The sequence below is a fragment of the Vombatus ursinus genome, unplaced genomic scaffold (assembly GCF_900497805.2).
Source record: "Vombatus ursinus unplaced genomic scaffold, bare-nosed wombat genome assembly UNPS02014802.1, whole genome shotgun sequence".
Lineage (NCBI taxonomy): Eukaryota > Metazoa > Chordata > Mammalia > Diprotodontia > Vombatidae > Vombatus > Vombatus ursinus.
The window spans coordinates 13,021,509-13,036,618 of NW_020954580.1; the positions used below are offsets into that span (position 1 = coordinate 13,021,509).

The 15,110-nt window shown below is 34.9% G+C and overlaps 1 protein-coding gene across 1 annotated transcript in view; it reads left to right on the forward strand.

Moving 5' to 3' along the window:
• The first annotated feature begins 10,080 nt into the window (after window positions 1-10,080).
• ERBB4 (erb-b2 receptor tyrosine kinase 4) overlaps window positions 10,081-15,110 on the forward strand; it is an 833,670-nt gene continuing 828,640 nt past the window's right edge. The window contains exon 1 of the mRNA XM_027873426.1: window positions 10,081-10,251. Coding sequence (XP_027729227.1) covers window positions 10,081-10,251 — 171 coding nt within the window. The remainder of the gene's footprint in view (window positions 10,252-15,110) is intronic.

The window sequence follows — 15,110 nt, forward strand, 5'->3', positions numbered from 1 at the left end:
TGGGAAAGCATGAAAGCATTATCTAGACCATAGTCAAGGATGCCATCATGAAATAGATGTACAATACTGATGAACTTCTCTAGGCAACTAAGTTTTGACATAATTTTCCATAAGCACTCATGACTGACAGTATCAAAGGCCTTGGTAAGATTGACAAATGTTGTATATAGACCTTTTTTCTGCTCCTAGTATTTTTCTTGGAGTTGTCAGGCAACAAACACCATATTAACCATTCCTAGGCCCTTTCCGAAGCCACACTGGCTCTCAGATAGATGACCATCTTCCAGGTGAAGGATCAACCTATTAAGGAGGACTCTGGCAAGAATCTCACCAGCAATGACTAAATGAGAGATTCCCCTGTGATTGTCACAGGACAATCTATTTCCTTTACCTTTATAGAGATGGACAATAGAGGCACCCTTGAACTCCTGTGGGATAAATTCCTCTTGCCATATAATCTGGATAATTTCACTCAGCTTTTGTATGAGCAATGGACTCCCCACCTTGTAAATCTCAGCTGGAATGGAATCAGCACCAGGTGCTTTGCCATATGAAAGGAGCCTAATGGCATTCAAAATGTCTTCTTCAGTTGGAACTTCAGCCATGGAGGGATTGACTTCAACCTGAGGCAAATGGTCAGTAGCTTTAGCATTGATTGATGATGGTCTATTGAGAACACTATGAAAATGTTTAGCCCATCTCTCTAGGATCATGTCCTTATCACTAATTAATGTTGCCCCATCAGCACTGAGTAGCTGAGATGTACCATAGGATTATAGCCCATAAATAACCTTTGGGGCATCATAAAAGCACTTTGGATTGTTACTATCAACATAAAACTGAATTTCATCTGCCTTCTTACTGAGCCAAGAATCCTGCATCTCTCTAAGCTTTGCCTGTACTTTATTTTTGATGGAATTAAATTCTGCCTTCTTAGAAATGTCTGAACTATCTTGCTGGTAAACCCTGTGGAGTTCTCATTTTGCATTAGCATCTTTCTGAATTTCCCCATCATTTTCATCAAATCAGTCTTGATGTTCGTGAGTTTTCTGACTCAGATGAGCAAATGCAGTTCTGTATACCAAAATCTCTTAAAGATGCCCACTCCTTTTCTGCTCCACTGTCCCCAACCCTGTGTTGGCTCAATTTTCCTTCCAACTTAGCAACAAACTGTTTCCACTCAGAGAAATGCTCTAATCTATTGACATTAATTCTTCTGGTAGTCATTTTGGCTTGGGGCTGCCACTTTTGTTGAAGTTGAATATTTAGCTCAGAGAAGATAAGTCTATCATCTGTCCACCACTCTGTGCCACACATTGTCTTTGTCACTCTCACATCCTGTCTCTTCTTCTCACAATCAAATAGCCTATTAAATGACAATGTTTGTTGCGAGTGTGCATCCATGATATTGTATTACGTTTAGGTAAATGGAAGACAGTATTGGTGATGAGGTCATGAGATGTACAAGTCTTCAGTAGTAAGTGACTATTGCTGTTGCTATTTCCAGCTCCATTCCTCCCAAGGACTCCCTGCCATGTCTGGTAGTCTGAGCCTACTCTAGCATTAAAGTCACCCAGAATTATAAGCTTGTCCTCTTTTGGAACATAAGGGTCTCCAGGTCTTCATAAAATTTTCTTTGACTTCATGAAGGTTTGTCATGGAGGGAGAATTGGCACTGATGATGACGGTGTGGTATTTTCCTGGAAGTGGAAATCACATTATCTTGAGCCTGTTATTCACTCCTTTTAGTAGGCTTATAAACTTGTTGACTAGAATAGTTTTGATTGCAAAAACTGTACCACCTTCATAGCTCTCCTCTTCACTCTGGCCACTCCAGAAAAATGTGTTATCCATCTCCAACTTCAGTAAGGGGTCCTTCATTTGCCAGCCTTGTTTCACTCAGGGCTGCTATTTGGATGTGATATCTGCTGAGTTCTATCACAACAAGAGCTGTTTGTACTGTCTATAAGTGTGTACACATTCCATGTACCAGTGGTGAGTGGAATCATTTTTGCAGAAGTTTTTGTACATTTTTTTGTGTTTTGACCTCAGGGTGGGATCCCTGCTTCCCACCATAATCAGTTGGTTAAGCAGACAATTTTTAGGGCATCTTTTCTAGCCCCTTTCTCACACCAGGAAGTGAGTAGTATTATCCTTAAATGGCTGCTCAGACACTCAAGTGGCTGCCAAATCTCACTGCTGCTTCCAGTGAGAAGATAACCCTCTTCCCAGGCTGCCTGTGTACAGGGTTGTGACTACAGCTCCCAGTGTATCTGTACCTGTTGCTCCATCACTTGATCTGTTGCTGCAGGACTTTGAGATAGGTGCAAATGGTACAGTGGAATGGGTGATGGATTTTAATTCATGTGTAAATTGGACTTAAGTGAGGCACAATCATTAGCCTCACTCTCTCTTCCAGAGTCATCACAGTCCAGTGGAAAGACATTCAAGATGGCTGATAATGGTTCTAGATGCAATGGATGACCTTGGCATCTTTGATGTCTAATCAAGCTCTAAGTGTTCAATGGCACCTGCTTCAGCTGCCTTCCTAGACGTTGGAATAAACCGTTCTCATCTGCCCATTGCACCAGGGATAGTCTTCACCTGGTTGAGGTAGACACCCCCCTAACTCAATGATGGGCTTGAGACCCATCAGTTACCCTCAACCTGGTTTAGCCCATCTGCTAAAATGGTTGACCAGGATGTGGCTGCTGTGTATACTATAGCTTCTTAAAGCCACTGGTGATGGTTAGGTGGATCAGTTGTATACCAAAAGTGGAAAGCAGACTTAAAAGGGCCCAGCAGCCTTCACACCAGTGGTAGTAGTCTTCCCTGAACACACCCTATACCAATGAAAAGGTAATTAACAGCATGGTAAAAGAGACACAAAAATACTGAAGAAAGAAACCTTAGAAAACATAATTGACCAAAAGGAAAAAGAGGTACAAAAATTTACTGATGAAAATAACTGCTTAAAAAGCAGAATTGGCCCAGTGTAAAAAGAGGTACAAAAATCACTGAAGATAATCTTTAATAATTAGAATTAGGCAAGTAGAAGTGAATGACTCCATGAGGTATTAAGAAACAATAAAACAGGGGCAGTGAGGTGGCTCAGTGGATAGAGCACCAGCCCTGAAGTCAGGAGGACCTGAGTTCAAATCCAGCCTCAGACCAAACACTTGACACATTCTAGCTGTGTGACCTTGGGCAAGTCACTTAACCCTAATTGCCTCACTAAAAAAAATAAATATATTATATATATATATATATATATATATAAGAAACAATAAAACAAAGTGAAAAGAATGAAAATTTTGAAAAAGATGTGAACTATCTCATTAGAAAAACAACTGTCCTGGAAAATAATTCAAGAAGAGATAATTATTTAAAAATAATTAATTTACTTATTTTTGGTTTTCAACATTCATTTCCATTAGATTTTGATTTCTAAATTTTCTCTCTTTTCTTATCTTCCCTCCCCTCCCCAAGACAGCATGGAATCTGATATAGGCTGTACATATACATTCATATTAAACATATTTTCAACATTAGTCACATGGTAAAGAAGAATTGGAACCATTGGGAGGAATGATGAGAAAGAAGAAACACAGACAGAAAAAGAGAGTAGATAGTATGCTTTGAACTGCATTCAGAATCCATAGCTCTTTTTCTGGATGTGGATAGCATTTTGCATCATGAGTTTTTTGGAATTGTCTTATATCCTTGCATTGCTAAGAAAAGCTAAGTTTATCAAAATTAGTCATCACACAATGTTGCTGTTACTGTGTACGATGTTCTTCTGGTTCTGCTCACTTAACTCAGCATCAGTTCATGTAAGTCTTTGCAAGTTTTTCTGAAGTCTGCCTGCTCATCATTTCTTATGGAACAATAGCATTCTATTTCATTCATATACCACAGTTTGTTCAGCCATTCCCCAAATGATGGGCAGCCCCTCAATTTCCAATTGTTGGCCATGACAAAAAGAGCTGCTGTAAATACTTTTGTACGTGTGGGTCCTTTTCCCATTTTTATGATCTCTTTGGGATACAGACCTAGAAGTGGTATTGTTAAGTCAAAGGATATTCACAGTTTTATAGGCCTTTGAGCATAGTTCCGAATTGCTCTCCAGAACAGTTGGACCAGTTTACAAGTCCACAACAATGTATTACTGTTCCAGTTTTCCCACATCTCCAACATTTATCATTTTCCTGTTTTGTCATGTTAGCCAATCTGATAGGTGTGATATGGTACCTCAGAGTTGTTTTGATTTACATTTCTCTAATCTATAGTGATTTAGAGCATTTTTTCATATGACTATAGATAGCTTTAATTTCTTCATCTGAAAATTGCCTGTTCACATCCTTTGACCATTTATCAATTGAGGAATGACTTGTATTCTTATAAATTTGACTCAGCTCTCTATATTTTTTAGAAATGAGACCCTTATCAGAGACACTGGTTGTAAAAATTCTTTCCCAATTTTCTACTTTCCTTCTAATCTTGGTTGCATTGGCTTTGTTTATGCATAATCATTTAAATTTAATGTAATCAAAATATCCATTTTGCATTTCATAATGTTCTCTATCTCTTATTTGGTCATGAATTCTTCCCTTCTTTATATATATGACAGGTAAACTATTCTTTGCTGTTCTAGTTTACTTACAGTATCAGCCTTTATATTTAAAATGTGTACCCATTTCAACTATATATAAACTGTATATATATATATATGTGTGTGTGTGTATGTGTGTGCATGTGTGTGTATACGTATATATGTATATATACACATATAGTATACTATGTGTGATAATGGTCTATATATAGTTTCTGCCATGTTATTTTCCAGTTTTCCCTGCAGGTTTTGTTAAATAGTGAGATTTTATCCCAGAAGCTGGAATCTTTGGGTTTATCAAACAGTAGATTACTATAGTCATTGACTATTGTGTCTTGTGTACCCAACCTATTCTATTGATCCACTGCTCTATTCAAGAAGTAATAATTTAAGAATTATTGGACTATTTTTGCACAAAGTCAATGCAACTAAGATTAGAAGGAAGGTAGAAAACTGGGAAAGAATTTTTACAACCAGTCTCTCTGATAAGGGTCTCATTTCTAAAATATATAGAGAATTAAGTCAAATTTATAAGAATACAAGTCATTCCCTAATTGATAAATGGTCAAAGGATATGATCAGGCAGTTCTCAGATGAAGAAATTAAAGCCATCTATAGTCATATGAAAAAATGCTCTGAATCATTATTGATTAGAGAAATGCAAATCAAAACAACTCTGAGGTACCACATCATACCTATCAGATTGGCTAACATGACAAAACAGGAAAATGATAAATGTTGGAGATGTGGGAAAACTGGAACAGTAATACATTGTTGTGGACTTGTAAACTGATCCAACTGTTCTGGCGAGCAATTTGGAACTATACCCAAAGGCCTATAAAAATGTGCATACCCTTTGACCCAGCAATAGCACTTCTAGGGCTATATCCCAAAGAGATCATACAAATGGGAAAAGGACTCACATGTACAAAAATATTCATAGCAGCTCTTTTTGTGGTGGCAAAGAATTGGAAATTGAGAGGATGCCTATCAATTGGGGAATGGCTTAACAAGTTGTGGTATATGAATGTAACGGAATTTTATTGTGCTATAAGAAACGATGAACAGGCTGACTTCAGAAAAACCTGGAAAGACTTGTATGGTCTGATGGTGAGTGAAGTGAGTAGAACCAGAAGAACGTTGTACACAATAACAGCCACATTGTGTGATGACTAATATTGATAAACTTAACCCTTCTCAGCAATACAAGGATCTAAGACATCTCCAAAGGCCTCATGATGGAAAATGCTCTCCACATCCAAAGAAGGAACTATGGAATTTGAATGCAGATCGAAACATACTATTTGCTATTTTTTTTTCTCTTCTGCTGAGTTTTGTTTCCCCTTTCTGGTGGTACCTCCTATTGGTTCTAATTTTTACTTACAATATCACTAATGTGAAAATATGTTTAATAAGAATGTGTATGTATAGCCTATATCAGATTGTGTGCCATCTTGGGGAGGTTGGTGGGGTGGAAGGGGGAGAAAAATTTTAAACTCAAAAGCATATGGAAGTGATTGCTGATAAATAAAAAAAAATTAATTAAAAAAAAGAATTATTGGACTACCTAAAAGCCATGATCAAAGAAAAAGCCTCGACATTGTTTGCCAAGAAACTATCAAGGAAAACTGCCCTGATATCTTAGAACCAGAGGGCAAAATAGAAATGGAAAGAATCTACTAATTCACACCTGAAAGAGATTCCAAAATGAAAATTCCCATGAATATTAGAACCAAATTCTAGAGCTCCTAGTCATAAAGAAAAAACTTCAAACAGCAAGAAAGAAATCATTCAGATATCATAGAACCACTGTCAAGATAACACAAGATTTGGCAGATTCTATTTTAGAGGTGTGAAGGATTTGGAATATGATATTCTGGAGGGCAAAGTGGCTAGTATTACAACCAAAAATAATCTACCCAGAAAAATTCAGTATAATCCTTCAGGGGAAAGAAAAATTGATATTTAATGAAATGGAGGACTGACACAAGGACAAGAGCTGATAGAAAACTTGGATTTCAAATATAAGACTCAAAAAAAGTTTAAGAAGGCAAACATGGAAGAGGAATCATACTCAGTAAGGTTTAACTTTTTACCTTTTTATGTGGGAAGATGACAGGTATAACTTCTAACAACTTTATCATTATTAGAGTAGTTAGAAGTATTCTACATATACATATGGCATGGAAGTGAGTCAATTATGTTGGAATTATGGATCACAAACTGAGCACAATTCCCTCCATCTTGTGTTAAGCATCAGCTCATCAATTAAAGGCTCAGCTTGCTATACTGCCCACCCCAATGACACCTCAATAAGAATATTTTGTGTGATAACATCCATTCAGTGAGACTTCAAATGTTCTCTGGTTTTAGGAATCAGTTTAGTCATTTAGGTCAAGGTATCTTATCTACTGAGCCAGTTCTTGCAACATAGCCTCCCAATATCATTTTGCCTTAAGCCTCCATTCTCCTTAGTTGTTTAAGTACATAAAAATCCCATGTAAATTCATTTTGGGAAGTCTCTGCCTATGCAGGTGGGGCTCTCTTGTTGGCCCCAAGACATGTTTGATACTTTGAGGTCTCATTATTCCTATGTCATCCACAATAGTTTTGCTTAAGTGTTTTCTTTTGCTAGAAGGAAAAAAAATCAATGTATTAAAAGACAAAAGATGTCAGTGAAACTCAGTTTAAAAAATTAACATATCCTGTACAAGTATTAAAGAATAGATGACATGACCATTTTGTCTTCTATTATGTGGAAATTTTAGAATAGGTTTAAGTGATTCAAATGAGAAAATAGTGCCCATAACACATTTAGCCCCTTATTTTTTTTTCTTTTACACACTATATTTGTCATCCTTATCTCATAATTATCATTATATACATCAGGTTATTCTACTGGAAAAGAACTAGGCAATTTGTGAAAGGTATGTAGCCTACTAATCAACATTTTATAAGTAAATCTCAGTATATCTATATACTTTACTGTGTTCCTAAATCCATGCTTGGGCTCACACCATTCTTTTTGGGTAGAACGCCCTTCATCCCCATCTATGTCCATGATATTTCAAACGTGAAATCCAAAACCACATTGAAAATCCCAACTCTTTCATGAATTTTGCCAACTGGAAGTAATGTCTTCTTAATTGTGCCTGTAAGATTTTTATCAGTGTAGGTATTCTTCCACTAACAGAAATAATAAAATCTGTAATTTCTCTTCATTTGCAGTTCTTACTGATATCTAAGTCTTCAGAGGATAAAACCATCTGATTTTGTCTTTCTAATAATTTTGTAATCTTTGAAATATTTTCAATTGATCACTTAGCTGTTTTTTATTCAGTCATAAATTTCTTCTCTACATTTTGGGGTAAGGTCGATTGACTTTGGTCATTTTATCTTCTTAGGTGCTACTCCTGCTTCTTTTCATACTATGTCATATCTTGAAATGATACAGTATAAATGTTGTTGTTCTATTATTGCTCCTAAAGAAAATGAATTAACTTTAAAACACAAAGCTAAGAATGGGTTTCAATGCATTTTTTGATATAATAAGTTCTATTTAAAATTTTAAAAAATCTTAGCTTGTGGTATGTACAAAAGTAGACATTTTATCTCAATTCAGGAGATGTAATTTGGCAACTCCCATCTAATTTGTTTTACATTTTGACCTTTACAATACATGGCTAATCTTGAAATGAAAGCTGTTTCAGTAATCAATCATTCTGTTTGACAATATATGTTCAATCTAATTGCTGTATTTTGAAAGGAGAGAAGAGCTATGTTGAGGTGCTTGTTCCATCCACTGTCTTCTCACTCTCTTCTTTAAAGTAGCATTCACATTATGCAGGTATGAGATTTCTATGTTGTTTTCAAACCTTTTTCTTGTTATTCCTTGACCTGGAACTATATTTTTCAACAGTTTTTCTACACCTTCCTCTGTTCATACATTCATATTGGAATCACCAAGCATCAAGGTATATGCTTACCTATTTTATAGAAACATGTCAAATTTTCAGAGAATTTCTGTACTTACTCATCTCTTGCAAAGGATGCTGATGCAGAAATGGCATTTTTCTTTACACTGTCCTGATATGTTCTTCATGAACATGGCTAGATGAGATTGTTGTGTAACTCGTGAAGTAGGTTTTCATTTTGCCATGATGAAACTTCTCTGTCAAATTCTTTTCTGTGAGTTTCCTTTTCCTTTGAATGAGACAATTCTATCTTGTGGTTTTATTTATATCAGCAATTTCAATGGATATCACTGGGTAAAAACAGAGTACCAATTAATTAAATTAATTTTTGTATATAACTGAATAACTATTATTCTTGTATCAGTTCTTGGAATCCCATTTCTTGCCACTGTAGTCCTAGATGGGGCCGTATGGGCTATTGTGTATTTTTCTTCATTTCCTTGGTTAGAGAGAGGTACTGGATGGGGGTAAGAGAAAGGGACCAAATTTGTGATTTTGTTAATATAAGGGATACAAGAATGAGAAAAGTCTAACTATGCAGGTTGACACCTTTTATGTAACTTATAGTCTTAAAGCAGGTATCTATGAACTTTAAAAATATATATTAACTATATTTCAATATAATGTTTTCTTTTGTAATTATATTTCTTTTATGTATTCAAAAACCTTATTTTGGATAGGTCTCACCAAACTGCCAAATGATTTCATAACACACACAAAAAAGGTTTAAGAATATTTGTTTTAGAGAATTTTCTATAGCAAGAGGAAAAAAAATTGCTCCAAATCACATAGCCAGTATGTGTTAGAGGCAGGTCTGGAAGTAAGGTATTACTAGCCTCAAGGCCAGCTAACTATCTAAAATGGCACACTGAGTCTATATTATACACCATGTCATAGTTACTATAGTTTAAAAAAAAAATCAATGCATGGTACCTAACTTTCTCATTGTGAGCTTTTCTCCATTTTGCGTAGCTGGTCCTCAGACAGCAGATACACAGACTGCAGCCAGAATCAAATTTGACTTGATTCCATAATAAGCACAAAAGTTGCATAGCAAAATGTGATTTTTGAAAAGGCTCATATACTTGTCACAATATATTTTGTATTTTTTTTTTGTAAATGTTTTGTATTCCTCCCTATAGAATATAAGTTCCCTGAATGTAAGGACTATATATACTTACTCAAATTTGTGTGTATTATACATAAATGCATAAACACACCCTCACATATTATCTTTACTTCTAACATTGGATAACATTTAGTTATTGTTTGTTATTGAGTATATGTAACACATTTCACTTTTGGTTGAATTCCACTTATAGTTTCCCATGGATTCCATTGCTTTTCTCACTGTTAGTAGTCAGGGTTTGTCTGCCATGTTCTTAACTGAGTGGCAGAATACTAATGTGAATTATAATCTACCATAATCTGGTTTTTTTTGTTTGTTTGTTTTTAATGTTTGTGATTTTCAGAAGGCTTTGACTTTATGCACCTATGTATATTTATTTTACAGTGTGTGCTGGAACAGAAAACAAACTGAGCTCTCTCTCTGACCTGGAACAGCAATATCGTGCCTTGCGTAAATATTATGAAAACTGTGAGGTAGTCATGGGCAACCTGGAGATAACCAGCATCGAGCATAACCGTGATCTCTCCTTCTTACGGGTAAAATTCACTGTCTCTCCCTCCCTCCCTCTCTCCCTCTCCCTCTCCCTCTCCCTCCTTCTCTTCACACTTCTCTTCTTATTTGTGAGTGGAAAGTAATGTCACAATGCATAAAAGCAAGCCTGCTTGTTCATAACTAGAGAAACAATGATCCTTCAACTGGCAAGTACCATGAGTGTAGGCAGAAGATAAGAGATACTGAATGCACAAAAAGGGAAAGGAACAAGGATAACAATTCTGTCAGAACTGACATCCTGAGTAGAGAACAGTTATCCAGGATCTTTGATAGCAGATATTGTCAGTGCCTAGAATATGACATCTTTCTAAATTTCCAGCAGATGGGAAGCCAGTTAGGATAGGAATTGGGAAGGTCAGAGAACAAGCAGATAACTATTGGTGGTGTTCTCAGGTTCTCTTTTCCTCCTCAGTTTTCTAGTCTTTGAAGTTTTTAGATGAACATATGTTATCGAGTTGAGACAAAAGCAGATACTGCACAAATTCTATATATGATATAGTATAATATAATGTAATATGATGTGATATATATATTTGTGAGTATGGAAAATATGTGTATCAAAATAAGTGTAGATGAAGTCACTCAAAGATGACAGTCCTGAAAACTTTTTTTTTTCATTTTTCTTTAGTCAGCAAGATATTAGATTAAAGTTATTGGTGATGCTTGCTATATGAGCAGCAAAAACTGAATATAGGTATGTTTTTCTTTAAGAAAAACTGATACAAGAAAAATCTAAATAAAAAAAGGATAATGGTGGGGATGGTCATTTGTGCTGCATGAGAATTCTTTGCTTTACATTAAGTAGTATAGCAGTGGTTTTTTTTAAAGCAAGAATTCAATAAAATATGAATTTTATATATGGATGATTTTTGTGAAATTTGCATTTTACAAATAATGCAAGAAGGGCTTACAGAAACACCTATGGAATATATATATGTGTGTGTATATGTATGTATGTATATATATATATATATTCTCTATTGGACAGTAGAGTTTTCAGCAATGTAATTAAAATTTTATAACTCCTTGTTTGCTCAGGCACTCAGAGACTTTTGACCTGCATTAACTTAATAAGCACTTCTAGGATAGTTGATGTCTTTTCAAAATGAACTACCACCAAATTTTTACTTATGGGGATAAGCTTATGATTTGCAAATCTTATGTTGACTTTCCATCCGGGATTGGTGGAAGAAATGAGCATGACTTCTAATGCATTGATGGCAGAGTTGTGAGTTGGTTAATGGTGTCTGAGACTACTTAATGAGATTTTTTTTAATCTTAAAGGTGGCTAAGGAAAATATGTAATGTGAATTCTAGATAACTATTTTTGTTTTTTTTAAAAAAAGTTATAAGTCATAATCAGAAACTACCTGCCTTAGAGATGTGCCACTTCTGTAGCTTTCATGGAAATCAGTTAAAGTTAAGCATTGACTCTAAATCTAGAACTTGCTTGTATTGCCTACGTAAACACAGATTAGCTTTCTCTTGTTGCTATAAACAAATAAGTGCTTTTCTGAAGGACATAGATTATCAATAACTACCTGAAAAATTAAACTCCCTAATGATAAAAAATGGATATTAAACTGAGAATTATTTTAATTGATACCACTAAATGTCCACTAAAATGGTAAAGACAATCCAGTAAAATGGTGAAAGCAGGACTGAGGGGAGAAATAACCACAATGTTAAATTGTTGGTGAACCTGTGAATTGTTGAGTTTTTTTTGGTAAAGTATTGTCACTGTATCTAGAACAGTGACTGATCTAAAAACAAAAAACTATTCAGATCCTTTAACCCTAGGATCTCACTACTATGATTATGTGCTAAAATATTGTTGATTGATCTACACAAAAATATTCATAGGGACATTATTCATAGTATCAAAAAGTTGGAAATAACTTGTGCCCAATGTTTGAGTAATGACAAAATATATTTGGTATTTAAATTAGTAAGAAGAATATAACAAATTACAAATACGAAGTACACAAAAAAATAGAAAACTGACATGAAGTGATTAACACCAACTAATATATACACTGATAACTATGTACAAATAAAAGCCTCAATAAAATCCAGAAAAAATAGAGTTCATGAGGGGGCTTAGAAGCAATAAGATGTTTCTATTACTATCTTGATAATGTTTAATTCAATTACAATCATTAAAAATGGAAAAGAAATTACAGTAGATTATTTTGGTCAACAAGAAAAAGGAATATTTGGTTATTCCAGTTCCCTGGCTTTATGTTTTTACTTATCTTATAATTTATTAAACTCTTTTAGTGGTCAACAAAGGTGGCACAAAATTTAAAAAAAAGCAAAAAAAAAAAGGCTTTCCAATAAGTTTAGCCTTTTTCATATTGTTCCAATATAATCATTTCTAAACTTGATATCAGGATAACCAATAATGTCTACAGTTACCTATGAATTACACAATTCCTAATAACTTATTAAAAGCTATTATTCACTTCTAGAATACATCCTATGTGGAACTTGAAAGGAGGAAAAGAATTGTGAAATGAAGCCAGTGAAAGGACAGTACAAAACAAAATAAAACAAAACACAAAATTTTGAGTGTCTCTGAGTTTGCTTCTTTCCTTTTAAATGAAATGGCTCTTAAGTGAACTATGAACACTTCTGGTTTATTCATTATCTAGTTTATGAGTGACTGGGTTAAATAAACTTGTTTTCCTACAATTAGTTTCAACCACAAACCCAAGCTGTTCACTCTAGCGTGTAGATCAACTGAAGACATTTAAAACAAATAAAAAATTCTCCCATAGATTCATGGAAGATGAAGCCTGGTGTACTAGATATAGTGTTGACCTTGGATTCTGAACTATCTGGGTTTAAATGATGCCTTGCAAACATATTTGGTGTGTGAACATTGCATAGTCAATTAATTAAGTTTTCTGAGTTCCAGTTTACTTATCTATAAAAATGGGAATAATGACACCTACCTCCAAGGGTTGTTGTGAGGATCAAATAAGATAAGTATATAAAGGACTATGTAAACCTTAAAGTTTAAGTAATTAATTATTGATTATTTATATTAATTAATTTAATATTGGCAGTTAATATTTTATTTTATTTTATTTTTTCTACTTGATTTTGAGAGTGCACATAGTATAATAGATTTTTGGACTTGAAGTGAGGAAGAAAAGGGTAGCTATTTGGGAAGGTCTTTTTTTAATTTTTATTTCAGGTATTCTTAAGCTTGGCTACCTGGATGCCTCAAGGGTCTGTAGAGAAGTATCAAGAGGTTCATGAACTTGGATGGGAACTAAATATACATTTTTAATTGGACAACCTCTTGTTTTCTCTGTAATCAATCCTCTTTATTTTATGCATTAACAACATTCTGAGAATTTTTTTTTTCCTAAGAAACCATAGGCTTCACTGGATGGCCAGAGAAGTCCAAGACACAAAAAACATGATAGGACTAAAACAGAGGTTCTCACATGGGATTGACATATGTGGTAGAATTTTTTTTTTCTTTTTACTTCTGATGGCCCTTACATATCTTACAAAGACGGAACTGGTACCTTTCCCCTGACTTCAGAATCCTCCTTAATACTATTCTTCTCTGCAAACTATGCTGTAGATCCTGTTCCTAGAAGAAATTAATCTCCTCTAGCTCTGAAGGTTAGTCCTCATTTGGTCACTTTACACCCTATTACCCCACCCTCCCAACCAGTCCTCCAAAAGACCAAAATCAGCAAGAGATAAGTCATTCAGCTCTAAACTCTGTGAGATCAGGAGGTCCTCATCTTTTTCACCACTTCTTATTCTGAGAAATACAATCAAATCAGCCCAACCATTTCTCTGTAGATGACCCAGTTATGGCCTACCCTATTTTTCCACTCACCATCCATGTGCCTTCCTGGACTAAAATACACATTCCAGATTATCACAGCAATTTCATTATGTCACTCTTACTCCCAGACCACCCACAGCCTCAGGCAATCTAGACAAAGCAATCTAGCCTTCCCTTCTACCCTCCCCCACCCCAGACCAGTCCATGTAGAACACAATGAGCCAAGATTCACCTTGTTTAGATTATGTGTCTAATTGGTTGAGGTAACAATTCCACCAATATAAGATGGTCTGTATAACCTATAGGGCTTTATTTCTGAATGTGGAAATAGAAAATAATCTTAAATCTCAATTAGTAATTGGTTATTAATATGAGAGAAATAACCATTTCTCTCACAGCTAATCCAAATCATACTCCTTTGTATTGTCTTTCCTCATTAGAATGTAAACTTCTTGAAGGTAGAGGCTGACCTATTTCCATTTTTATCCCCAGACTTTAGTACATAACTAGTGATTAATAAGTACATTGTCACTCACTTACTCACTCACTCACATACCTAGCATGTAGGAAAGACGAGATTCCAACCAGGGCCTCTGACTCCAATTTAAAGCTTTCTTTCCATTACATTATGATGTCCCTCTCATTTCAGACTGGGTGCTCTTTTATTCCAGTAATATTACTCTTCATTTCATATTCATCATGATAACATTGCTGATATTTCATGTCCCAGTATCATTTGTTCACATCATATAACTGGACAGATATAGAAGAATTACAAACAAATAAACAAACCGAAAACGTAGCAACTAAGAAAAGGAGACCATTTTAAAAAATCATTTCATTATTTATTAACCACCTACTATGTGCCAAGTGCTGGGGATTCAAAGAAAGGAAAAGACCATCCATGCCCTCATGGTACTTCTAGTCTAATAGAGGAGAAAATATGAAAATAACTATGTATAAAAAAGCAACATATAGAGGATAAATTGGAAATAAAGCATTATTAATTCATTCTGGGGATTAGATTGC